Source organism: Xenopus laevis, chromosome 9_10L (assembly GCF_017654675.1).
Source record: "Xenopus laevis strain J_2021 chromosome 9_10L, Xenopus_laevis_v10.1, whole genome shotgun sequence".
Classification (NCBI taxonomy): Eukaryota; Metazoa; Chordata; class Amphibia; order Anura; family Pipidae; genus Xenopus; species Xenopus laevis.
In genome coordinates, this window is record NC_054387.1 from 1,408,892 (window position 1) to 1,436,430 (window position 27,539).

Below are 27,539 nucleotides of genomic sequence, written 5' to 3' on the forward strand. Positions count from 1 at the left end.
TTATATCAGTCCAACTTGCAGTACAGCAGTAAAGAGTGATTGAAGTTTATCAGAGCACAAGTCACATGACTGGGGCAGCTGGGAAATTGACAAAATATCTAGCCCCATGTCAGATTTCAAAATTGAATATAAAAAAATCTGTTTGCTCTTTTGAGAAATGGATTTCAGTGCAGAATTCTGCTGGAGCAGCTCTATTAACTGATTCATTTTGGGAAATATAATTTTTTCCCATGACAGTATCCCTTTAAGGACTGGAGTCCAAAACTGCCCCCATACTCCAGATGAGGCCTCACCAGGGACCTTTAAAGAGACATAATTATATTTTCATCCCTTGAGTTAATGCCCTTTTTTATACAAGAACTTTATTTGCTTTAGTAGCCACAGAATGACACTGCCCAGAATTAGACAAAAAACCCAGATCTGAGATGGTCTGACTGAACAAATTCATAAGCAATATAACATCATTTTAACTCCCAATTGCTGATCCCACCCCAAATGTGGGAAAGAGGTTACCAAAATACCTTTTATGTTTTAATGCTTTATGCTTCAGTGTTTTCAGTTGTATGGATGCATCACGTATATATTATTTTGCACACTAGAGATTCAGGCTTCTTATTTAGTCCCAGCCTGGTTGTCTGCAAGTTCCTCGTGTAAAACTCAAATTCACTGGACACCACAGGGCAGAGCAGTCTGCTGTATACAGATCAGTTTCCAGTCTCACTGGCTGTATCTAATGAGAGCAGGCATAATGATGCCCAAAAATCTTATTCTATGAAGTGACAAATAATACATAAGAAATGATACTGTGGTAACTAAACTGGTTAGAGGGAGGGAAGACTTATGAAGGTAGACTGACAAGGTTGTTTTCTCTGGAAAAAAGGCGCTTGTGAGGGGACATGATTAGACTTTACAAGTACATTAGAGGACATTATAGACAAATAGCAGGGGACCTTTTTACCCATAAAGAGAATCACGTACCAGAGGCCTCCCCTTCAGACTAGAGGAAAAGAAGTTTCATTTAAAGGAACAGAGTAGGGGGTTCATCACAGTGAGGACAGTGAGGTTGGGGAATGCACTGCCGGGTGATGATTCAGTTAATGACTATAAGAGGGACTTGGATGATTTCTTGGACAGACATAATACAAAGGCTATTGTGATACTAAACTCTATCGTTAGTATAGATATGGGGATATATCATTTATGTGACAGTAGGGAGGGGTGTGTGTATGGGGCTGGGTTTTCATTTGGAGGGGTTGAACTTGATGGACTTTGTCTTTTTTCAACCCAATTGAACTATGTAACTATGTGAAGCATATTCTGCCTGTGCTTTGCCATATGATTTCTAGTAAAGTCATTGCGACATTCTTATGAAACCTGGGTCCAGCTTATTTACACAGCAGGGCAATTACAAACAGCAGCCACGCTAATGTAACAATAGGGCGGATAGATACCAAGCAATGACTTCCTTACAGAAAAATAATTACGAGTGAGATTTTATTATCAGCCTCTGCTAATGCTTTAATTATGATGCACTGCGGGTATCTTGTGTGCGTGGCAAACATTGGGCTTCATGAAGCTGTGCCAAAGAAACAAAACATCTCCAGGGACTATTAACTGTCAGACGAAAGGAATCCTGTCTTAACCGTACAGAGAATTGTTCTAGATATTAAAGCTTTAAACTCATTGCTATTTTTTAATGTAATTACTTTATAGCAGGTAAGATCTTCACATTTACTGTGAGTTTATAACCGTATGATACCCCAAAGAGCACAAAATCCAGTGCAATGTCTTCATACAGTATTTGTCTTATAATAAAGAATATATACTTTAGCATCTACTCAAGGAGATTCATTTCCTCTAAAGGTAATGTCCCCCAGAAAACATTCCTCCACAGTTTTCTGCCCCAATTCAATCAGCCAATGATAAAGCTACCATCTCTCAAAAAATCCTTCTCCCAGGAACATCAACTTATAGAAAATCATCCTTTTCTTCCAGAGCATTTGTCACCCCAATAATCAACTTCCTAGAACCCCTTCTTCCAGAACAATCAACTCCCAACTCCTCATCTTCTTGAATAATCAACTAACTGAAAATTTTTGTCCATTTCAATCAACTGCTAGAAAAGTTTTCTCTCTGGACAATCTGCTCCCTGAAATGTCATTACCCCAAAAAATGAACTTATTGAATGTCCTTCACCCTGTACAACGATCTCCCTCAAAAATTGGCCAAATAAACACCTTCTACCTGAAAAGCCTTATGTAACCAATAAATATACAGTAGAACAGAAGAAGAATATTAATTATTAAAAAAACAATGTAACTCCAACTTAAAGTATATTTCATTGATGTTTCTCTCTCCCTTCAAACAAAACCACCATAGAGGACAACTCAGCTAAGATCAGTCATTGGCAGGCCAGCTAATCAATAGAATTTGTAATATAATAATTTCTACTATATCTAATTCTTGACAATTATAGGAAAATTGTATCTCGCAATGTGACATATATAAGACTTTATTTTACTTAGTGTTAGCCTCATAATCCCTGGCAAGGGCACCGAACATCCAGGACAGACCAGCTAATCAGTAGCATGCATTGATACCTCTTACCCTGAAGATCCTTGGGTACCAAGCATTCTAGATAATAAATCCCACACCCATTCAAAACAAATAGTCCACCCGCTGGTCCAAGAGCATTTTTGGATGTAAGTGCCACTAATTTGTGCAACCACTGTATCCCACTTTGTACAACTACAACCCTTGCATTTTTAACTGCATCTCATCATTGTCTAGTAGACCTATACGGTTGTGTAAAGGTATTATCTGTGCGTGGTTCAGATGTTATTTCAAACCAAATACTGAAGAACAAGCACAAAATATGACTGTGGTCAATATATTAAATAAATGAAGTATTTATGATGATATATGCATATGTGCATTGCAAAAAGTATATCATTTAAGCCCCTTTCAGATTTATAAAATGCTTTACTATCTGGTAGATGAACATTTCGAAAACACTTAGACACAGGGAGGAGGAAGTGGATGCAACAGTACATGGCATATCTGTCGACATTTACATGATTAAAAGGACATAAAATAATACTTATTCTTGCTCCACCCAGTTATCACTCAATCATAACCACAGCCCTAAGGGATTTGACAGATTAATCAAAGTGGACACAATCAAATGATATTTTAATTAACATTTCACCAAGCATTAAGACACCATAAAATGTGTTTGGGAGGGCACATTAAATAGGAACACCCATATAACATTGAATATAAAAGCTATTCGTGTTTGAGAGTTACTACATCCTCACTTCTTCTAGACCAGGAGGCTTCATACAGCTTATTCTGTACCATCAGCAACATGTCTTGCAAAAAGAGCTGTGGATCTTCAAGAGTATCTGTAGGGTGTGGTGGATATGGGACCTCTGTTTGCTCTTTCCTTGGGAGCTCCGGAGGAGCGTGTAATACTGGTGCTTATTGTGGTAGCATGAGTGGAGGTGCTGTTGGTGGCTTGGGTGGCGAGTTCGGCAACTTTGCTTTTGGTGTAGGCACTGGTGCACCATATGGCTTTGGTCTTGGTGCAGAGGGCCTCCTGGCTGGTGGGGAGAAGGAAACCATGCAGAATCTAAATGATCGTCTGGCTGCATACCTCAACAAAGTGCATGCTTTGGAGAATGCCAACTCCGACCTTGAGTGCAAAATTAGAGATTGGTATGAGAAGCACCGGAATATGTGTATGCCTGACAGAGATTACAGCAAATATTACCACATTATTGATGATCTCAAAAAGCAGGTATGGAACTTTAAAAATCTTTCATGTATTACCTTTCAATATTTCAACCTGGAAATTTTGGAATAATTTCAGATGTATGCATGCAATTTAAATATTTACATGTTCCTCATGATCATACTGTTTCGAGAAGTATGTTGGATTTGAGAATGCCTGGCAGAAGGGACTCTCTAACCTGGTCATTTTCTCACATGTAGATTCAGTGTGCCAGTGTAGATAATGCCCGGGTCATCCTCCAGATTGATAATGCACGCCTTGCTGCTGATGACTTCAAGCTGAAGTAAGTTGATGTGTTCATAACTTGCCTAATACTTGTCTACAATACAATAGCATTTACAATAACATTTGGTTTCTTTAAAGGTACGAGAACGAGCTCTGCCTCCGCCATGGCGTTGAAGCCGATATTAATGGCCTCCGCAGAGTTTTAGATGAATTGAATCTTGCCAAATGTGACTTGGAGTCTCAGATTGAAAGCTTAACAGAGGAAATTGCTTGTCTCAAGAAAAACCATGAGGAGGTAACACATATTAATGAATAAATACATTTAACCTAGTCTCTGTTTAACAACTTTTTCATATAATAGGTCTTAAATTAAAAGCTAGTAGTTGCAGTTCGTTTTTTTGCAGTAACTTCAGTCTTTGTTCATGCCTAATAGCTCATTTCTCCCATATATTGTAGGAGATGAAGAGTTACCAGGGTGCCACAGGACACCTCAGTGTGGAAATGAAGGCTGCACCAGGAACTGACCTTACCAAACTTCTAAACGATATGAGAGCAGAGTATGAACATATGGCAGAGAAGAACCGTAAAGAGGCAGAGGCTCGATTCATTGAAGCGGTAAAACTCTTAGAGGAACAATTAAAAAGGTTCGAGTTCCTGGTTTGATATGGAAGGATTCATTTGTTTTTTCACGTGTGTGTTTCAGAGTAGAGCACTCAAACAAGAAATATCATCTGGCGCAGAACAGATTCAATGCAGCAAAACTGAGATCTCAGATCTGAAGCGAACCCTCCAAGCATTAGAGATAGACCTGCAAGCTGCCCTGGCTATGGTAAGGGAGCACCATTAAAGAAATAAAAGGGATATGAGTCAATTTCCAAAATACAAGCATGTTATAAAATGTAAGAACTGGAGGAAATGTTTGGTTTCTTAACAACAAAACAACAGAGGTGCAGAATAATAGTACAGTACTACACTTGTGGAAGTAAGCTGGTCAGTTTGCAAAGCTCCTTTAGAAATGTAAGCAATCTTTGCAAAAATGTTCTGGTTTTCACATTTCAGAAAAAAACACTGGAATGCTCTTTGGCTGAAACCGAAGGGAACTACTGTGCTCAGCTCTCCAAAATCCAGGCAAAGATCAGCACCCTGGAACAACAGCTATGTGAAGTAAGGACTGATATGGAAAGACAAAGCATAGAGTATGAGCAGCTCCTAGACATCAAGACCAGACTGGAAATGGAAATAGAAACTTATCGCCGTTTGCTCGATGGAGAGCCATGGTAAGTAGAAATCATGGTAAGGAATTTTCTTTTGAGAAGGTTGACAATAATGAATAAAAAATGACCAGGCACCATCCACTCTTGTGCTATCATCCAACCATTATCTGATACAATGTACCTATATTTATCAAGGATGGTTTCTTCTAAAGATAGGATAACACCATAGAGGGCAAGTTTTTGGAGAACATACTAAAGCCTACAGTTTTGGCACAAAAGTTTTACAAAGTTCTTTATTTCTTTTTCAGTATTAAATCCTATCCTGCTGTCGCTCCAAAAGGTAATAAGCTTTATATGTTATTAAAATATGAGTTTTTAAGAACCATGTTTTAACTGTGTATTCCCCAATGCCCTATGTAGGCACCCTACATTAATACACTATTCTGCATGAATTAATTCTGTTTTCAATTGAATTTACAGAACCATGTAAAACCAGGGTAATTAAAACCATAGTTGAAAACCTCGTCGACGGAAAGGTTGTATCTCATCAAGTCACAGAAAGAAAGGAGTAATTCACCAATACATGCAACACGGATCTGACCTTCAAAATCTGGCCTTAACTTTCTGAAGCACAGAAGCCTCCTGACATCAACCCTTCTCTTTCCTGCTACATAATCTACATTATGCACTCTTCCAAGAATTATACACACCCATCAATCTCTGGTGTTTGCCTTTAAAATAAACTTTTCCTTTGAAGCAAAGTTGCCGTTTCTGTGAATTCTTAAATTGTGATGATGTATTGCAGTTTATACAACATTTTCTAGACAGCCAACATTATTCTTATGAACAGTACAAGGGGTTCAGGTGTCTCATTGCACATGTACCACCAAGCATGGATACTAATATACGTAACTAGAGATAAAGGGGTAAATTGCAACAGGAGTAAGGTGAAGTCTTTTTTAGAAGTCATCAATTTATTTGGCCACAGTTTGCATTAAGTGTCTTCATGACCACTCTAAAAGCATGAAGTTACATTTACAGAAGGTTGCTCAGGTAGCAGCAGGTTGGTTAAACTCTTTATGTATCCTTCTGAAATCAAATGGTCACATTTGAGAAGGCCTCCATACAATAATCAGAACAGGGCTGATTTAAAGTTGACTTTGGAGACTACAAAGATCTTTTGAATACATGCCCAAAAATACCCAAATATACCAGACCCACTTGAATCGAGAGTATTGGGTTTTAACAAATGTTCCCATATCCTCACACGCAACACCCTTACTGCACAATCTAATATTCTAAAATGGCTTTTTAAAGGCATATTAAATGGCGTGTAATACATTTTCCATCTCATAAGTAATGATGACATAAATAAAATAAAAAAATAATGGCTGTAATTCTTGCCTATTATGTGTGTGAGGTTTCATCTGCTCTGGGAGGATGGTGTTGAGGAAATTTCCATAAAAGCTTTTCTAACTGTTTGTTTCAGGGCTAATGTATGTGTTAATGATGTATAACTTGTAACAATGAGTTGTGACCACACCCTAACACAAGAGAATTCTGTAAATGACTTTATCTATGTGTGAGTAAGTACATAATTCAGTCAACACTTTTGGTAGGACTTGCTTATTAGAAAATGTTATTTATACATGTTAAACCCCTATGAATGTTCTCCACTTTTGTCTGTAGCTTAAAGGAATAATATGGGCACAATTAAAGGGGAGTGCAAAGTTTTTGCCCTTTTCTGGCCCAGGCACCCGATGAACTTGCACTTAGGCAGATAAGCTGGAGAACAGCAGGTCATTGCAGGGGCAGTGGCTCCAAGTAACAGCTAAACAGGCCATTCCTCAAGTCTTCAAGTCTTGGTCTTCCATAATAAAAATAAAGGTTTAAACTTAACAGTAAGTTATATATACAATCTTTAGCGGAGTAATACAGCTGTGAACATTGGAGTAGGCACTCAATGAGTAGTCCATCGGTGGCAGAGAAGTAAAATAAATGTGGATTTATTTGGTACCAGCAAGCAGAGGCTGCCTTATGCATGTCCTGTTAATGAACACCTAAGATCATAGGCTCCATCTTGTATTTCCTGCCGACCACCATTGTAGGCCCTTGTCATATATTTAAACAGGGCTGAATTCCTTTTGCAAACCACAAATGCTGCTTCCAGAGTGGGCCAATCAGGTTGTACTCCAAGTTAACTATGATAGAGAACAATCAGACTCAGATTGTGTTGAGACTATCTAGAACTGACATCTATGGTGCTGTGACCAGCTTTCTCGAGGGGATTTGTTTCTAGCTATGAGGATTAAGGGCTACATTTACAGAAGACTTCTGCTTTGTTTCCCTTCAAAGCCAGTGTAAAATATAAATAAATACAGGAATTTATTTAATAGATGCTGCAACATAACATATGGAGAACATATAGGTATGGACATAGTCTGAACACATTCCCTCTATAATAGTATAAGTAGAATCAGGGTTTTAGGGTAGAGAAGTAAGTATTTGTTCCAAAGCCCCTGCATCAGAGGGACCCTTGTGTAAAGTGGGGGAGGATGCCCAACTTCCAAGCCTTCAGCTTCTGAACTTTAAAAGGTGTTATGGGTTTGAATTCCTACACCCGTTCTATGCATCTCCCAGGCGTTGGACTTCTCCCAATGCCTCTAAAGTGATTAAGATATAAGTTATATAACACTTATCTCATTAAACATAGAACTACAGCAGCAATATAATTACTTCTCCTTCACCAAGGCTATCAATGTATGTCATGAGACAAAGCTTTGTCTGGAATTCCGCTGTGCTTCCCTGTAAACCACCGTCTTGTAATGACAGAGGTAATACTACGTTTTTCGTCAATGTAGATTATCCTGAAGGGAAAGAAACTTTGGCACGTCTGTTGCTATAGGTCTGCAATTATCCTCATTAGCAAAATAAATGTTTTGAAACCATTCATTTACTAGGTCATTACATGCCATCCTAATCAATCATTCCAGTTAAAATATAAAGCTTCGACTTCGCTGACAATGGGATAAAGAAGACGGCATCAGAGGGAGGGCTCATACATGATGAGTATGTGCCATATTGCACAGGTTGGATATAATAAAGAAAAGGATATACCATAAGGTGATATACCATAAGCAGAATTCCAACATTATTTAGGGTACATGCTAGTTTGTGTTCACCGCAACTTGAGTGTAACTCAATAATATTGGTGCAAATAAGTAATTTGTTTGCCTACATTAATATGGTTTGGTTACTTTGTAGCAGGGTGCAGGAACAAGGCTCAAACTAGGAATGTAGCATGGGGTGAAGGACCCATAGGGATGCCAGGAAAACTCCTGGTGGACCCAGTGTCAATAGCCCTACTTATCACTCAACCACTTGCCTTGTATGCTTATACCATGGCCACTTCCCATTTCTATATGAGAACAAAGGTAAGGATAGGTGATAATATGTACGGAAAAGTGGATATCCTGGTTGGCTTAAAGGGTTAAGGAGGGGTGCTGGCATATAAAAGGGGGTTAATGTGTAAATTGGTAGACATACCCTAACACAAGAATCTTTACTTTACAAGGTCTTAAATATTGGGATTTTCTAATAAGATTAAAACTCTTACTGTATTTCTGTACCTGTATCACTGTCCTATAAATATTTCACTAATGTATTGATAGTAAAGGCCAAGACAGACTCCAGTACTTACTGCAATTGAGAAAACATGGCACTTGTTCTAATTTGATATACCCCTGGAAATAATTGAAGAGCAATAGGATTTAAAACCGGCTGAAAACCAGATGAGCCACATTCTTATTTAAGAGTACACATTTATAAGCTGCATTCTCAGGAAGGGTAAACTTTCCATAATGTCCAGCGTGGCAGTGCTTAGAAGATATGCCATCACCTCCCGCACTCACAAAAAAGAATCATCACATCCCTGGATCCTTTAATAATACTCAGCTTTTCCATTGGAATCTGTAAGTACTGCAGTCGCCTTATCTGCTTATCTGTCTCTATTGAGGTTCACAATAGCAAACAAGGGTTGGGCTTTATGTATTCCAGAAGAAACACAAACATACAGTAGCGTTCCCTTGTCTGCTATGCACACGACTAACAACGATCACAATAAATTGCTCGGAATATACTGGAAATATATGAGGATTTGGTTTGGGATTCGGCTGAATTCTAGCACTTTTTTATGGGTTCGGATTCAACTGAATCGGAATCCTACCAATCATGTAACTTTAAAGCTTTGCACAACCAAAAGTGACCATTTTGTGTTTGCAATTGATTGAAATGTTCTAAAATTGTAATATTCAGATTAAGTTTGGTATTTGGCCAAATCTTTTGTAAAGGATTCAGTATTTTCCAAATCTAAAAAATGATTTGTTTTTGGTCCATCCCAAATGAATCTTTACTTATCCAGAACTACTTAGTAGACAATTTCAGATTCATTAATACAGACTATATACAGATACAAAGATTAAGTGCCTCATGGTTACAGGGGTTCAATAGAGCTTACCGTAGGGCTAATTTACAATCGGCAAGTATAGCATAGGGTGCACCTGTTACACCAGGGATCCCCAACCTTTTGAACCCGTGAGCAACATTCAGATGTAAAAGGAGTTGGGGAGCAACACTAGCATCAAATATGTTCTTTGGGTGCAAAATAAGAGTTGTGACTAGCCATTTGGTAACCCATATGTGGACTGTCAACCAACATGAGGCTCTGTTTGGCAGTACGTGTGGTTTTTATGCAACAAAAACTTGCCTCCAAATCAGTAATTCAAAAATAAGCACTTGGTGTGAGCCCACTGGGAGCAACATCCAAGCAGTTGGAGAGCAACATGTTACTCACAAGCTACTGGTTGGGGATCACTGTGTTACACCATTACAAAAGTGCTGGTGCCTTCTTGTACTCGTCTATGCAGTTGCCCTTGATTTACAAAATAAGGTGCAATGCAGTGTGGTGTAAAGGAGCCCCGTACTTTAAAGCTACCTTGAATGGGCAATAATTCAGAGGTTCTTTTTGCATGTTTTCAGCCTACAGGTCCTCCTGCTTCTGCCAGATGAATTCTACAGGTTTAGGAACAGCTACATCAAAGACAATCCATTTTACAAAAGGCAGCATGCAAATGTTGTCTCCTGCACTAATATGCTGGGTAATAATGTTGTTTTGTGGGTAAACAGAAACCCCTAACATGTCCCATTATTAACAAATCTACATCATGTACCATAATCCTATTGCAAAGAACAGGTGTGCAATTAATGTTATGAGATTAGAAATACAGTACTAAACCTTTTTCCCAAGATTCTTCAGTGTGTTTGGTTTTTGAATGAGTCATTGTTGACTTTGTATTAGATGTATGAGCTCCTAGTGGCACGATTCTATGATCTTACTCAAGCACAACGGCTTGGCTGGAACCATGTTACGGTATCCACACACTTTCCATTTGTTTGTCGTAGCCCAGAAAATAAACAGATACCTGTGATTATATAAACTGGGGATCTTCAGACAACTGAAACAAATTTTGGGAGTAGCAAAGGCTATACAAGTTATAGTTTCAGTTTGTAAGGATGATAATAGACTGGGCAGGACTTATAGGATTCATCTAGCTGTTGCCTTACATGTAAAATGGATAAAGTCGCCCTGTAGCTTTTGTTGAACAACATCACTGACATCCTTGTCTGACCATAAAACATTATCCCAACGTGATTGGGGATCAGCCATGCATTTTCTTGCCATATGTAAAACATTAATTGATGTTACTCTTGGATAGCAGTGATTTCTTTCTTAAATGACTCTACATTTGCTTGTTATGTTTCTTTTGTGATGTCATAAACACTAACTTGACTTGATGCAGGATATATGTCTAGCACATGTGTCCCCCAAGGAAGGCCTAAAACATTCTAGTTATGCTGCATGCTGATTACTCCTGGAACTATAGGAGGGTGAACGTCCCTGTTTCCACAGAAGAACCTGCGGGGGTACCAAGAGGAAACAATAAAACCTTTCAACAGGTGTTTCTGGATTTCTGGACCAACTACTACTTATGAAATGCTCTGAAGGAATTTATAGATAATCTGTAATTGTACCTGCAAAATCACAAAGGAGCCCTTGAATGAATACCTGCACATTTAGCCTACACACAACTGACTTGCCCCTAGTGAACTAACACCATTAGTGTTTCTGTGCCCGCGGATGCATGCTATTGCACTGGAATTCAGGGGGAACATTTTTGGATTAAAAATATGGCGACTTGCATCCATCTTTGCACTTTGAGCAGTGCACTTGTATTTGTAAATTCTCTTTGTTTCTGATGTGTTAGAAGGAGAAGGAAAGGTCTTTTTACTTGGGGGGCTAAAAGTTAGGCACCCCCAATGTACTTACCTGAAACCCCAGGCTGGTGCACCGATTAGGAGAAAACTGCACTGGTCCAGGATTCTTCCAGAGAGCACCACAGGGCCAACATCTTCCAGCTTCTTCTTTTTTCTCACGGCTGTGCATGCTCAGTAGAGGGAAAAGCCGAACTTTAACGAAAAAAAAGGTTATTTCGTTTTACTGCGCATGTGTCTGCCCCGGGAAATTTGAAGAAAGAGGAAGAAGAAAGACGATTGATCCGTGGTGCTCGCTGGAAGAACCCTGGGCCGTTGCAATTTTCTCCTAATAGGTGCACCGGCCCAGGGGTTCAGGTATGTAAATGCAACCACTTGGGGGTGCCTAACTTTTGGCACCCCAAGTAAAAAGAGCTTTCCTTCTCCTTTAAATTACATTTTTGATGCTTTTGTAAACTCTTTATCAAGTGATTGAAGAATGCTAATCTAGCACCCTTACCCTGTAGTCTTTTATACTTTTATTCAGCCTCCACTGAAATTATATATATATATATATATATATATATATATATATATATATATATATATATATATAATTACTGGTGGCTAGAGAACTGCACACAGGAATGGTATTAGTTACAGGTTCATACCATGGAAACATAGTGATCACATATGTCTTTAGCATTTCTATACGAGAGCAGCTTTACCATCCATTGTCTCTGAACAATCGAACAATAATCACCGTTATTACTTGTTGCTGCAACAGTACAACCAGAGCGAATGAAATGGATTTGTTATGAATTGATCAGATTTTAAAGGGGATGGATCTTCCTGTCAAATGAAATGTCATTTCGCTTCCAGGAAAGAGAATCTGATCAATATTCATATTTCAATCTAATCTTTACAAAGACCAAACATGCAGTAGTTTTATTTCTCTGTTTAGCTCGAGAAATAATGAAAACTATAGATTTTTTTTGTGATTAAAATAGAAGGCAAATAGTATGCGCAACACAAGCCATTCATTAAACTTGAGCAAGGGGTATCATGCCCCTCTAAGCCAAAGGCGACTGTCAGCAATTAAAACAAGACAATCCTATTAATGACAAACCCTACATGTCAGTTAACCTTTAAAACTTTTTTTTATATTTGAGTGCTTTCCCCTTAAAGATGTGTTTTTCTGTAGTCACAAGGCATGAAGCTTACATGACATTAGACTGCAAGGCTTTGGGTTAGTTCCATGCCAATAAGGTAAAAGGGTTACTCCCTGCCCCTCCCTCTGTTGCCTCCCGGCTGTGTTTAATCAATAGCTCGCTCACCAGACGCAAACTCCCAGGCACGCTAATATGCCATCCTGGCAATATTAATGGGATTGGCTCGGGATTGGGAAGCCCTGGCTGGCAACTGGGAGTAGAAGGTAGGAGTTCTGTATATTCGCTTCCCTTGTCCTGAAAACTCTCACTCTCTCTTTACTTTTCCTTTATTTATTTCCTCCTTTGTCCCCTCCCAAATGCAAAGGAAAGTTCTCTGCATGTTTAGTTAAGAGACGTATATCACGTTACTCCATTACTTAATGAATAACTTCCGTATGCCCCGAGCTGTTGTTGCTTTTGCAGGTACCATACCCTCATAGTGAGTTATAATCCAGTGTTTTATACAGTGCTTATATTATATTTTATTATATTATTCAGCACAATTGTGGAAATAATAAATGGAAATCATTCCTTTCCAGGCTCACAGCTGTCTGGGTAGCGAATGATAAAGCCAACATGGATTTTCCGATGGACGACTCCATTCTTCTTTGGAATCCCGATTTCCCAATTTCCAACCCGAAGGGGACGATGAGAAATCTCAATGACAGACTGGCCGATTTCATGAAACACTGCTACGACCTCGAAAAGTCCAATCTGGTGTTGCAAAAGAAGATTGAAGAACGAGTGAAAGAATTTGCCCCCGTGGGGTATGACTGGCAGAAAAGAGAGAAGGAGAGCAATGATCTTCTGCAGTCAGTAAGTTCAGTCCATATGTATCAATATAACATATTAATTATATGTCCCATTATATGTCTCTGTCCCACTGTGACTCAGCCAAACACACAGCCAATCTGCACAACCCACCATGTTTTTTATCTACAATTGGGGCCACCATCAGAGGGTCCAATGGCAGAAAAGTATAATTCAAGGGCTGTGAAGGGGGTGGGGAATGTGCAGATTATGGGTGGGGTTTTAGCAAATTGGGGCGTGACTGGATGGATGATTTTTTTTTCCATTAGGGACACCATTCTTTTTTTTGGCAGGGCCCTCCGCCTGGGACCCTGGTGACCAATGGGTTAATAATGGGTGCTCCCTTGGGAAAGGCTGTGTTTTATAGCCCTAGAGGTTATTTATTTAATTGGACAAAGTTGACACTGTTTTAGTAACTCATACAACCAATGAGTAATTTTTTTTTTTCATCTCTAAATGCATTAGAACATTAAAAGCTAATGATTGCATAGTCCTCTAGCTTGGGATCCAGTACCCCATTACAAAGGGGGCGCAACATACAAACCCACTGCATTGCGACACCAGACAAACATTCATCCACCATTAAACTGCAGCTGATCCAAACTTCTGTACAGATTCAAGAAGAGGCTCCAGTTAGAACCCACACATTCAAACACTTGCAAAATCTTGTTGTATTCAACTGCGCAACATTGCCCGAATACGACCCTATCTCAGTTCAGAATCAACTAAAACACTGATTCAGTCGCTCATCATCTCCCGCCTTGATTACTGCAACTTACTCCTCACAGGTATTCCAACAAGTCACCTTTCACAACTCCAATCTGATCTAAACGCGGCCGCTAGACTCATTCATCTATCTCACCGCTCAACATCAGCTGCTCCCATATATATGTCCCTTCACTGGCTCCCAATCTCCTCTAGAATCAAATTCAAATTACTTACACTCACCTTCAAGGCCCTTAATAATGAAGCCCCTCCCTATATTTCATCTCTGATCTCCAAATACTCTCCTTCACTAAACCTTCGCTCTGCTTCTGATCTTCACTTCTCCTCTCATCACTTCTGCCCATTCTCCTCTACAAGACTTCTCTGAGGCTTCTGCTTCTCTCTGGAACTCTCTGCCTCCAGCTCTCAGACTTTCTCCTTCTTTCCAAACTTTCAAGCGCTCCTTAAAGACCCACCTGTTTAAAGAAGCTTATTCAACGTACATTAATTAATCAATCATTGCTGTATCAAAAAATTTTTTTCTAAAATCCTAATATCTCAATTGTACCCTAACCTTTACTTTGTAAACTCTAATTTGTAGGGCCCTCTAATCCTATTGTACTCTGTAACCCTTGCTAGTTATCCACCATTTATTCCCTGTTATAACTAAGGTAAAGCACTGCGTATCTTGTCGGCGCTATATAAATAAATGATGATGATGATGATGAAGCTTGCATTTGGGCATATTGTTGTGAAACATTGGCTGATATTACACTGTAATAAAATATAGGTAGGGCAAATAAAGTACTATTAAGGTGTTCAACATTGGAGCTTTAATATGAAGCTGATACTGCTCACTACAGCTGCTAGCATATCGTTAACCTTATTAATAATAATAATCAGGATTATTTGGGAGCTGTAGTTCAGCAATTGCATAGTGCAGAAACACTGATCACAAGCTTATATTTACAACCTTTCGCAAAGGTGTATTTGGAATAAAAATGAATCCAAGTCAATAGGCTTCTGCTCGCCCACTCCCTGTTAAGGATCCACAGGCCTCAGATGCCTTATAACTGGACTTTCTAGATCAGGAGGAACATTGTGCAGAAACTATTGCCTCCTCCTGGGGACAAGGGTTCAGCATTCATTGGTGCACATTCTAGGAAACACATATATTTGTGAATGATACAAGACAAAATGTTGGCACTACAGCATTATGTCTGTGCCCTGAGCTCACAGAGGCCTTTATAGAGTCCTTACATACATAAATGAAATAACCAGACTACATGGAATATTTTGGTACTGAATCAGCGACCCATGTTACACCTCAGAGAATGGAAGGTAAGTTCCTGCTTATTTTAAAGTTCTGCTTATTACAGAGTTCCTTTCTCTGACCTGAATAAGAACGGAATTCCAATACAAGGGAGACACAAGCACCGACTCATTTATAAACATTGGGCAGCAACCCAGTGATTAGGCTTTTGCAGCCAGCTGCAGGTACAACAAAGAAATCAAACATCTGATTGGTCGCCATGGGTTACTGACCAGGTGCAAACGTGCCCAGTGTTTAATTGACCCCCAGTCCACTCTCTAAATTGAGCCCCTAACTAGGCAAGAAACCCCTCCTCTCCACAGTCTCCTACTTGCTCATCCTCATTAGGTAGAAGTTGCCCTTGAACACAGCAGAACTGTACACTTAGCTCAGCGCCCGTGTGACGTTTGCCTTTTCACTTGTAACAAATTGATTTGCTAATCATGCAGTTAAACAGCTCCCTGTCTGTTATTAGTAATGACTAGGATAATTACTTGTAATCCTTTTGTTGGGTGCCAGAAAGCTATAAAGGACATGAATCATACCTGGCACCTCAATCGCGGCTATTAATGTTTGATATAATGCATGGCTTTTGGCTTTGCTCTCCTTTAATTACACCTCTGTCTTTCTCTTGCAGATTGGGGACACGGTTATGCTAAATGCTGCAATCTCTCTAGACATTGACAATAACCTCATGGAACTTACACTCCTTAAGGAAAGGTAGGCTTTCTTCTTTTGCCAATAGGTCAAACATTTTTTAGAAGGACAACTGGAGTTGTGCTGCCAATAGCCACCAGCTGGAGCTCCTGGGCCAAGGGATCCCATGAAACATCCAAAAAAACATGCAGTTTTTTCAATTCCTGTTCTTCTCTTACGTCTCACTAGCATTTTTATAAAAAAAGTGCCTGATCCCTATTCCACCCTTGGAATAAAGGGGAAGCAGCTAACTAATGAAGAGCCTATCAACATCTCTCTTATACCTATGGGTTTGAATTGGGTGAACCATTCGGCTTGAATAAATACATTTCCTAAAAATCCCTTTTTTGCCATGTATTGGAATCTTCTGCCTAAGCATGTTAATATGTAACTCATAATAATAATAATAAATATCCATTTCCAGGCTATATCATGAGCAATTTGAGCACAAAGACATTTTACAGAAAAAGAAACTTGTGGAATCCGTGCTCGAAGAAGTCAAACTTTCCGTCCGCGATATAGAATTTGCAATCAATGACAAGATGGCGGAACTTAAAGACTTAAAGCTGAGTCACCAAGAGGCAAGTTCAGTTATTTCTCTGATTTGTTTAATTTGAAAGGCACAGAGAGGTTGTTCACCCAAAACAGGGCCAGTGGCTGTAGGGGGCACAATAAAGTTCAGCCATTTAACATGATCCTCATTATGTTAGTCCCCCCTATACCAACTGGTCATTGTTATTATAAGTTGATCCCTGACATTTTGCATTATACAACAAGACCCATGCATTGGCCTTGACTCCTTTAAATATCTGCTATGCTTAGCCAATTTAAAGAGTCCAAACAACAGCCTATTCATTGATGTTGGCAAGTGAACTGAAAAATTCGGTGTTTCTAAAATTCTGACATTGTCAGCAACTCTGCTTCCCTGTCTGTATGAAAGAGGCGGCAGAGGCTTGAAAGCCAAGAACAAAAACAACCAGACATAATCACCGGAGACCTGAAAACACTGAGTTTTGAAATCTTTGCAACAGTTTTACAGCGTTGTTGTGTAAGGGATTTGCTTTTGAACAATACAAAGGGGAAGAACAGAGTTTCAAGTTCCCTTAGTTCAATGGAGATGAAAGTTCACTGTTGTCTCTTTATTAGATAATGTCTACAAGAAAGCCTTGGGGAAAGGTCTCTCCTGTGGACCAGTTTTTCAGCAGTCATGTATATATAATTGTAGTTTTGTGTCTAGTCACTTTATTATTGCAGTTGTGCAAGAAAATAAAAGGGCTGGAGTTCCTGGGTGACACAACATGTGTCAATAGCTTAGAAGTCCATAGCTGTCTTTGGTGAAATACAATAAAACTAATGAACTTGCCACTGTGTGTCAACTGTTTTGCTGGCCCACTGAATGGGGCCAATATAAGGGATGATGTGTTGTGAATGAGTCAGTTTGGGGTACATAATTGGAGTCGCAAACCTTGTTTTGAAGTAGGCGAGGCTCTGACCAAATATTTGTCCATAAACAGTCAAATAGTAATTGAGGATAAGTTGCCCAAGTAAACCCTATTTTACCTGTACTTTATCCAGAAGAAGATCCATGTTTTCAATTAGGAAGAGTTGTCTATCTTATTAGAGATATAAATGACCTGCTTATCCCAAATTCCAGTGGCATAACTAAAGGTTTAAGGGTTCCATCTTTGTGGGGCTCACTGGGCTTTGTGGATTCTGGCTGTAGCGTTGCAGATCTCCAACAGGGCTCCACCAGAGTTGTGCGTCTTGGTGCAGTCACACACCCCTGCTCCCCTGGTAATTACGCCACTGCCATACATTTAACAACACCAAATCAAATCTGGCACTTAGCCGCCCAGATCTCCATGGAAGTTTTATGGCCTCCAGCCAGCTTAAGGGTTCCATAGGCTTCTGTGTAACAACAGTATCATCAAATGATTACAATATGGTGCAAGAAGCTGTGGTGTGTCAGATAAATGCCCCACTACATAGCAGAAAGTAACAACCTTGCGCACGGCTAATAGTATTACTAGAAAACTGTGTTTAATCCATTATGGAGAACCGCTGCTAAAATATTCATAGGATAGACCAAGAAGACATGACCCTGTCTTAGATGTTTAATAGCAGCTGGCAGTGGAGACTTTCATTTGCAAGAATAATTGAGCAACAGTCTACTAGAACATTTGCAGAGAGCATTGCATAGAAAACATATAGGGAATATCTGTATGTGTTCTTAGGGATCATTTATAAACACAAGTGCAATGTGCAAGTGCAACGTGGGACGCAAATCGCTATGTATAATGCAGTGTTTTGTATTGTGGCTCCACTCTGAGTTGTGTCCACTGCAATTGCGCCTGAATGATAAGCAAGTTAGGGTTACGGCTAGTGGATTGGAAGGAGGTACTCTTTTTGTGAATCAACAATCTCTTCAATGGATCACCAGCTCTCTGTGCTCCAAGAGACCCAATACAGCAACCAGTGGCTAGACACTAGACACCACCGGGCCTGGGTGCATAATGTGCACCTGGTGCCTACAGGGTCCTCCTGGGACCCCCTTTGGATTAGCCCCAGCTCCAGTAATGATCACACCCCCATACCACTGGTAGTTACACCACTCACAGAAAACGAGGAAAGCAGTGTTCAAGGTGCAAAAAAATGGCAGATTGCAGTAATTGTTTTGCACTTTGCCTTCCTTGCTGCCCATGACCCCTTTATGCCATTTTATTTAGTTAGTCTAATGAAAGAGGGTGCCACCTTTTTCAATAACTTCATGAACCCTTTAATCCTTTTTTTGTTGAAGATGTTGGATTCTGGTGGAAGGCACAATTATTCACATCGTCAATCCGAGGAAAAACAAAAACACAACTTTATGTGACTTTCAGGGGTCTTTTACCAGACCCCTATATACTGTATATACATTTTACATACAGTGAGGAAGCTAAGCAATTCAAAGAATAATAATATGATTTGATTTGATAGTAGAATAGATGCTATGTGCATATTGAAATGACTATTATACATTAGGGATATAAATGTTTATCTTTACTGATTGCTCTGGAGATAGGGGAGGATGGATGTCTGGTTCCTGCTGTTTTTTCACTGTCTCTGTCTCTCCTAATGACTGCAGGCAGTCCAGGCTGTGCAGCAGTTAATTCCCCCTATCGATGAGATTCAGTTTGCCGTGGTGGAGGATGGGAGCAGGATGGAACTGTCCCAGCTTCTCAATGAGATCAGGACACACTATGAATCCCTCATCAGCAGCAGTCAGATGCCTCTGGACCTTTCAACCAACACCCAGGTAACAATTTTACTTGACTGGGGAGCCCTCAGGGGAATCCGTGCAGAGTCATCACCTACCTGACTCAGCTTTTCTACTGCTGCCTTAGTGCAAGTAATGCTGGGGAGGGAGGGAGCGCCACTGCAGAGGGCAGCAAACTACTAAATGCTGATTATCCAGCCTAATACACCCAGCATGCACTCTAGCGTGGGACTTTTATGATCAGTTGGATGAAAGCCTATTTGCATTATTGAATATCAATAGGCCTTGTGCTAAATCCTGGCCTGTGGCAGCATAAGATCATAATCAGCAAGTTTCTTCACTTTCATGCATCAGATGCCATAGAAGACATTCTTTTTTATTTGTTATTGTTTTATCTTCCATAATGTTCTAATGTATGCTTTGCATAAAATACTTCATCATCGGAGCAGGGACTCTTCTACTCAGGCTACGTCCATGCTATTTTGGAAAAGTCTGTACTTCTGACAACCCAATAAAAAAATCCACTGAGAGGGGACATGGGCTGTTTATGACTTTAAAAATATAGTGCATCCGAACATCCCTTTTGATGTGCTTGGTTTATCCATACTGCTTTATGTAAAATATATGATATTAAGCTTTAAATCCAATCCATGTGATGTGAGATGTTGAGTTGATTCATTTATTATAAGGTGGCCCTATGCAGTGATGCCACTCAGTAATGTCCATTATGCTCCTGGTATTTCTAAAGATTGTGTTTTAAGTTAACCCAATACTAATATGACATTAGGTCTGTGGATGGTCTGACCTTGTGCAAGAGACTTTGTTTTGAGCCTTAAAATACAAAGTTCCTGCAGACCAGAAGTTTCTACAAAATTCATACACAAAAGCAGGCTGTTTACTGAGCTGTATTGTAAGGTTTTGCTACTGTGGAATGTACCAGACAGATCTAGTGCTCTGCTGCATAGTCCCACAGGCCAAGCTCTGCCCCATCCATCATCTCTCTTACACCAATGAGATATGGAAAGCTGCACTTTGCCCACAGGCTTCCAAAGCAGTAATACAGGTACAGAGACGTAATTACTATGTACATTCTCCATTCTTACTTTTGCTTTGGTTTTCTACGTCATTTTATGTAACCTGCTGATACTCATTGAGTTACTGCAGCAACCAGTTAAGATGTTTGTTTGCATGAGGCAGAAATGGAAAGCTAATAATTACAAAAATTCACAAAAATAAGCCGCTTGAAATATTCTGTTTACATCTAGAATGCTCTAAATATGAACCTGGTCTCTACTATTGCTCATTTATTTAGTGTTGTTGTTAGGCTAATTTAATAATACCTTCTGTGGCCATATAGACATACAGTAAGGTTTGTTCCTGGAATTCAACTTTTATTTTTGATGGGAGAAGCACTAGGCCAGGGCCAGAGAGCTGTATTGTAGTAGATAGAGTTGTGAGCTGCCTGTAATTTCCAGTGATACCGAGTCATTTATGGGTTCAGTGGCCTGTGGTTGGGTAGAACATGGTGGGGCTCATTTATCAACACTGGGCAGATTTGCACATGGGCAGTTACCCATAGCAACCAATCAGTGAATAGCTTTTTAAAGCCAGCTGCAAGTAGAACAATGAATGCAGCAATATGATTGGTTTCCATGGGTTACTGTCCATGGGCCCGGTGTTGATAATCGACCCCCGGTGTGTTTACTCTACTGCTGTCCTTGGGTTGGCCCCTTTTTGCTGGGCATCATTCTGAATAATACAGTATGACAAGTACTTCATCCATCTGAAGGCAACGGCAGACAACTCTCATGAGTTATTTTGGGGAACAAGCATATGAGAATTATGCATGGGAGAGGGGTTAAAGAGGGAAGAAGGCAGATGGCTATAAAGGAGAAAAGGAGAAGCAATGGCACATCGGCAAAGAAAGAACAGTGAAACTGCAGATTACACTACATTCGACCTACTGGTTTGTGTTTGTGTTGGGGGGAATAGTATAGGTAATCAGATCTTCCACCCAAACAAGCTCAATCTATCATGAACTCCACCAAAACAATCTACGAATCCGTCATGGATGCTTAATAATTCTTTACAAATTTTATTTTTTTATAATATTTTTGGAGCTAATAATGGTTTATTTATGTGATTCCGCAATCTAACACTGTTTTTCTTAATCAGCCATGCTGTTTGCCAGAAATGCATTGCAAATTGCTGGTTCATGCTGGAATCATCCATACATGAAAAGGCTTCTTTGGCAAGGTCAGCAAACAAGCAGATCTTTGCCTAATTTGGCCACTCATTTGCTGATCATTCTGTGGGCCTACAGGGAAAGGTCAGAGGGCTGCATCAGTGCTTCAATGTGCCCAATAGGATTTTCAAACCTCAACTGATATCTGTCCTGAGTCAGCAGCATTTTTCTGGGATGTTGATAGCCAGCTTTTGACCTGATAACATTTCTCAGCAACTCACAACATGAGGGCATCGGTGCTGGAAGAAACAAATTTAATAATACCAAATAAATTATTTCTTGATAGTAATGGTTCTCATTTAATTGATTGCTGCTCAGGGGCCCTCTGCTGTCTGTGTCTGGCCCCCGTGAATCAGTTTGGGTGTACAGCCTAATGACCTGGGAGAAGCTCTTACTGGTGCCAGGACCAAAGCGGAGAACATGAAGACATAACTGAGGTCTATAATTGTTGGTTTTCTTTCATGTTGAGTATAAATGTATTGCATGACTTCCTAGTTCTTATCATGATTATCACTTTTACATAAGGCTTATATTGGAGATTCCAGGCAGACGTTAAATCTGGATTCTGGAAGATGAGAGCCTAACACTGCAGTGTCTATGTCATTTACAGCTAGAAGAAGAAGCACGGAAGAAAATGGAGAAGGAAGAAGAGGAGCTGAGAGAAGCCAGAGCCAATCTCAATGAAGCCAGGCGACAGTGGAAAAGCCTTCAAGTAGAGATTGACACTCTCCAAGCTTTGGTATATATTACAAAGCATTGAAGTGTGTGAGTAGTCATGAAGGTCCCAGAAGCATCAGTTATGAAAACTTAATTCCGAAATGAGTTAGCCTTTGAGGGAGAGTATATGGATTAGTTGAGGTCTGCGGATCTACCAAATAGAATAATTACTTAAAAGGTTGTTGACAGGACTTTAATATGAACAGTTCCAAAATCTTAAAAAAAAGGAACAATGATTTTTTTTTAGAAACAAGCTGGATTTGGTAAACTGGGCTAGTTCCAATTCTAGAATCTCATTCAGTTTCCTCTAAGAAAACACATACAGGTTTAGAAAAGTCTAACATATCATTAACATGTTAGTTAATGTTTGCAAGAAGCCATTCAAAACACTTCCCAAATACAACTGAAGCCTTTCTGTTTAATGCCTAGCATTGCAAATGAAACAGAGATAATTTAAAAGCCATCATTAGTTTGGAATGATAGTATTAATTTAAGCAGATTATTTTATTTATGCTGTTTTAAAGGAAAGGAGCTTGAAATACACCCTACAAGCTACCAAGCAGCAACACCAGAAGCAACTCAAAGATCTGGCTGAGGTGATTGTGGATTTGGAGCAAGAGCTGAAGGAGGTGAGGCAAGGCATCCGAATCCAACTACAAAAGCACAAGATGCTCCTGAATACCAATATGAAGCTGGAGCAAGAGATCTCAGCCTATCGAACCCTACTGGAGAGAGAAGAAAAGAGGTGAATTATTTTTAAGTAAGAATACATTGTACTGCATACTATATTATTTATTTTGGAAAAACATTTTATATTGATGAAGGCCAATGTGAGCGGGGTGATCCTTTTCACTGACCTGACAACTTCTAGTTCCAGGAATACTATGCCCAGTATAGTAAAAATTTCCAATTTTGTCCAAGCCCATGTAAGGGATCCCTGGGACTTAGATGTTCAATGACTGTGCAGCCCTTCCTTAGAAAGGTGCATTTTTTTCCAAAACGGAGCATCCGCACAGGAAAAAATGTAGGGACACCCCACAATGAATTAGCCTTTTCTTGCCCTTTAATATTTTAGTTAGAAAAATCCAAATTTAATTTTGAGATCCTGGCTCTCCTTACATTCAAGAAATTTTCAACAGTTTGACATTGAAACCTGTATCAGAATAAAGGTTGGAATGAACATATAATCATGATTATTAGTGTCAAAATCCTCTCTGTAAATGACCATCCTCAAATCCTTGATTTAACCTGGAAGCAGTTGTTTGTGCAAAATGCAATGACCAACTAATATTGAAAAATATTTAAATTTTTCTACCTTTAGGTTGGTTGCTACTGATGCTGAGAAATTTCAAGAGCAAAAACCATCCACAAGTAGAATAGCTTTTGCCTTTCCTCCTGGTGAGTATCTTGAAAGCTGTCACTTATCTGGTCACCCAAGTGGTTGTCCCTAATTGAGGTTGTCTGGTCACCCATGTGGTTGTCCCTAATTGTGGTTGTCTGGTCACCCAAGTGATTGAGTACAAAATGTTTTAAGCAAAGTGTGCATGCCCTAAAATAGTGACCATGTCTTTCAACTACTACCATAGCAAATTAAGAGCTGTGTTGCATACAAAAGGGCATTGACTCAAGGGATAACTTACCTTTTTGTTACACCCTATAGAAATGTAAAAAAACTATTTCCTCTATAACATTATAGGCTTCTCATCTGATTTGTTAATGTAGGTATTAGCTGGGATTCAGAGACGGATGCCTCACAGAATCAGAGTGAAACATGCATTGAGGAATCTGGCAGTTGGTTCAGCGAGGATGATGAAAGTAAGGCAAACCTAAGTAAAGAAATACAATTGGTTGTAATGTAGAAGCAGGGGTAATGCTAACAGGGTTTGGACCAAAGGGTTTAAAAGGGGGATCCACATGCAAAATGATGCATTTATATGGATTGCCAGATCCATTTTTCAATAAAAATGGGAATAGTTACAGAGGAACTGTACCCAAAAACATATCCAATATGGATGAATCAAACCTTTTCAATGTTCAAGAGCAATGCCACAGTACTGACTGAGCTGAAATAAATGCATTCCTACAGGCTCAAGTGTCGACAAGATTGCTGAGAGCGACAACGAATTCAAACAAAAGTGGCCAATGTTTAATGGAAAAATCGAGGAAGAAGGCTTAGAAGCAAGTGGCACTGTTCAGTAAGTTTTTATTCAATACTATGCTTATTATAATATCTGGGGTGGGTTTTCGTCTTTTTAAATCTCTGGTCAAAATTAATTTGGCAAAGACAATACATTAGTTGTAAAGAACATACAGTAGGTCACACACACAACACTTTATAGGCACATAAACCTTTGGACTGTCTCCTGCCTAACATGGTCACGGTCAAGTGTCCCCCATGAGATAGACTGACAACCAAAGAGAAAATGTCTATATGCCTCAAAAGATGTTTATGATGAAAAAATACATATTTTAATTCATCTCTTAAATATCAGCTCTTATTTCTTCAGCTCAGAGTTTGGTTGTTGAGACAGCAAACACCCACAAACGTACCAATATCGCTAACTTATTTTTGCAGAACTGCCAAAGTGGACAAAGTTATTAAAGAATGGGAAGGATCGTTCTTTAAAGACAATCCCAAGCTTAGGAAGAAGTCGGTGTCCTTGAGATTTGATCTTCACCTTGCTGCAGCTGATGAGCAAAGGCCTCAAGCCAAAGAGGACAATTTAAAAGACATAGAAGTTCGGTTGGTAATGAGACGCTCATGTAGCATTCCCACCTTGAGCCCGTGAGTTACTTCCAACGAATCCAAAGATAACTTCATGGACAAAATGGATTTCATGGCAAAGTGCATCGATACACACTAACAAAAGGTGAAAGTGTTTGAGCTATGTTGTTATCTGCAACAAAACCTTAGGTAATACTGTACATGTTATACTATTTCAAAAAAAGAAAATGTGTAGGTTTATGGTTATTGGTCAGAATCCTACTTTTTCATATTTATATACCCTTCTCCCTTAGCTCCCACCCACATTTACACCCCAGAGTTTTTCACCAGTTAGTGGGGTTAACATAAGCAGCTCCAGGTAAACAGAACATTATTTATTGACTCATCATAACATTTTATTGACTCTACCATTGGCCATTCAACGTATGTTCAGCAAAATCTGCAGAGTAGCTTTAAAGAAGGAGATATCCCTTTACAAAAGACATGGACCTTCATCTTCTACCTACATGTGATGTGCAAGCCGAAACAAATGTTACCTGCAGAGCAAAGCAACCAATTCAAATGACTTTATCACTTGCTCACTGGTACAACCTGAAAAGGTTGTGTTTGTGCTTGTAAGACTTACTCTGAAAGACATGGAGTCTCTTTCTATAAGTGCAACATGGAGCTATGATCTTTGGGGCTAGGGGTGTAAATATAAAGGGGTAGACTCTGCAACTGCTGGGCGGCGAGGAGGTATGGGGGTTCCCAGTGGGGTACTGACTCATAAGCAATTGTTAATGAAAAATGCCTTACTCCCATAGTTTAGGGTGGTCCTAAAATTATTTTTGATGTGGTTTCATCATTGTTTGAAGCACCCAAAACCTTATCCTGAAGTAATTTCTTGGACTTCTAGAGAAACAGAAGAACTTTAGCATAGGGTATGAAATATGAAACTAAGAATCACTAGGCTATGAGATGACTTGAATTGTAGTTATTTATATACTGCTAAGGTTCCTTCTCAAAACAACATACTAATAATTATCTTTACTTACCATATGTTTTTCGGTTTTCAAATTTGAACTTGAATGTATCTTGAGTGCTATGCAATAATCAAACCAAAGGAAATGCATATATTCCTCTGTAGTAGAAAGTGAAACACAAGGTGTTTTTTTAGCTTTATTTCATATATTATTTTCACTGGCTCCTCTTTGCTGTACGGCTGATGTATGTTGGGGCAAATAATTCTGTAAAGGGAGCAAGCTGGTCATTTACATTTTAGGGCAGTGATCCTGTCATGCACATTAATTCCAGCTTAGGTGACAGTTGAAGTAAAAAGTAGTAGAAATATGAGTTGCCACCTGGGAGCTGTTAGTAGAAACTAATAAAAGCATCGAAGCTACAAAGGAGACAGGTATGGGAACTATTTCTCAGGGTAAAGGAGAGAAAGAAGATTTATGCCTGGAAACCAAAGTTAAGGTGACAAAGGATCTTTTACCAGATCTGCACAGATCTCCAAATAGCTCCAACGTCAGTGCTCTTAGCAAGGTAATAAATAGAATTTTTTAAAACATTTTAAATCTGGCATAAGCCTGCTGTAAGTGAATCCTTGTGGGATAGGTTTTTTTTGTCTGGATCAATTATGTCAGCTTTAATAGGGGGCGGGTTGTGGGATAATGCTTTAATATTCATATTGGCAATGTCTACATATCAAGTAATAACAGATTTCAAAAACTGCTGCCTTGCGAGGAGAGCCGTTTATGTGTATAGATTTTTTAAGGTAAGAATGGCCTTAATCAAGAATTTTATTTAGTCGTTTGCCAGAATGCAATATTTCAAACAATTCTGAATCATTTCACTTCAACGCATCATTACTTCTACTTAATTTCATTTTAAGCTGCATTTCAGTGGGATGTAAATACCAGTAAAATAAAAATATTGCTAAATCAGTATTTTTCTTATATTTGTCATGGTTAAGATGAAGTGAAGACTCTATTCCACTGACCCCTAGTAGTGTACTCATCGAAATATCAAGTTATTCTGTATATTCAATTCAGGTAACTAGGAACACCAGTGAATGACAGGGTGGTCTTCCAAAACATAATATAGTACCAGGGACCAATGCAACAGAACATCTGCAGTCTACCTCTGGTCTTTCTTAAAAGAGAACCAAACCCTTTATATTAAAATCCCCTACCCTACATAGACCCCCTCCCTGTGTTACCCTGCGCATGTGCCGAAAGTCACAGGAATTGCTGAAGCATTGGGAGAAGGCCCAAAGATAACTGAAGAGAAGAAGATGGTGCCCGTGAACTCCGATGCAACGAGGGGAAAGTAAGGAG

The 27,539-nt window shown here is 39.3% G+C and overlaps 2 protein-coding genes across 3 annotated transcripts; both read left to right on the plus strand.

Moving 5' to 3' along the window:
- Positions 1-3,300: 3,300 nt before the first annotated feature.
- On the plus strand, positions 3,301-5,993 carry krt24.L (keratin 24 L homeolog). The gene is made up of 8 exons (XM_041576543.1): positions 3,301-3,799; positions 3,994-4,076; positions 4,157-4,313; positions 4,475-4,633; positions 4,722-4,847; positions 5,078-5,295; positions 5,541-5,572; positions 5,713-5,993. Exons 1-8 carry the CDS (start codon positions 3,368-3,370, stop codon positions 5,802-5,804), a joined length of 1,299 nt encoding a protein of 432 aa, XP_041432477.1. The 5' UTR covers positions 3,301-3,367; the 3' UTR covers positions 5,805-5,993.
- A 3,098-nt stretch (positions 5,994-9,091) lies between these two features.
- Positions 9,092-27,146, plus strand: LOC108700761 (keratin-like protein KRT222). Of its 2 annotated transcripts, none has more exons than XM_041576818.1 (11): positions 9,092-9,203; positions 13,292-13,568; positions 16,217-16,299; positions 16,700-16,856; positions 19,400-19,570; positions 22,387-22,515; positions 23,018-23,238; positions 23,815-23,891; positions 24,216-24,308; positions 24,580-24,688; positions 25,069-27,146. In XM_041576818.1, the coding sequence occupies exons 1-11, from the start codon at positions 9,121-9,123 to the stop codon at positions 25,280-25,282; spliced, it is 1,614 nt and encodes a 537-aa protein (XP_041432752.1). In that variant the 5' UTR covers positions 9,092-9,120; the 3' UTR covers positions 25,283-27,146. The 2 variants fall into 2 exon arrangements, with proteins under 2 accessions (XP_041432752.1, XP_018090186.2); XM_018234697.2 differs by lacking the exon at positions 9,092-9,203 and adding an exon at positions 12,865-12,976.
- Positions 27,147-27,539: the final 393 nt, after the last annotated feature.

What these genes read in the sequence shown, in the direction of transcription:
- krt24.L (XM_041576543.1), top strand. Translation starts at nt 3,368, where the DNA reads ATGTCTTGCAAAAAGAGCTGTGGATCTTCAAGAGTATCTGTAGGGTGT. An exon ending in TCAAGAAAAACCATGAGGAG is followed by an intron (nt 4,314 to 4,474) that starts GTAACACATATT and finishes CATATATTGTAG; the next exon opens with GAGATGAAGAGTTACCAGGG. An exon ending in AGGCTCGATTCATTGAAGCG is followed by an intron (nt 4,634 to 4,721) that starts GTAAAACTCTTA and finishes TGTGTGTTTCAG; the next exon opens with AGTAGAGCACTCAAACAAGA.
- LOC108700761 (XM_041576818.1), top strand. Translation starts at nt 9,121, where the DNA reads ATGCCATCACCTCCCGCACTCACAAAAAAGAATCATCACATCCCTGGA. An exon ending in GCAATGATCTTCTGCAGTCA is followed by an intron (nt 13,569 to 16,216) that starts GTAAGTTCAGTC and finishes TTTCTCTTGCAG; the next exon opens with ATTGGGGACACGGTTATGCT. An exon ending in CTTACACTCCTTAAGGAAAG is followed by an intron (nt 16,300 to 16,699) that starts GTAGGCTTTCTT and finishes ATCCATTTCCAG; the next exon opens with GCTATATCATGAGCAATTTG.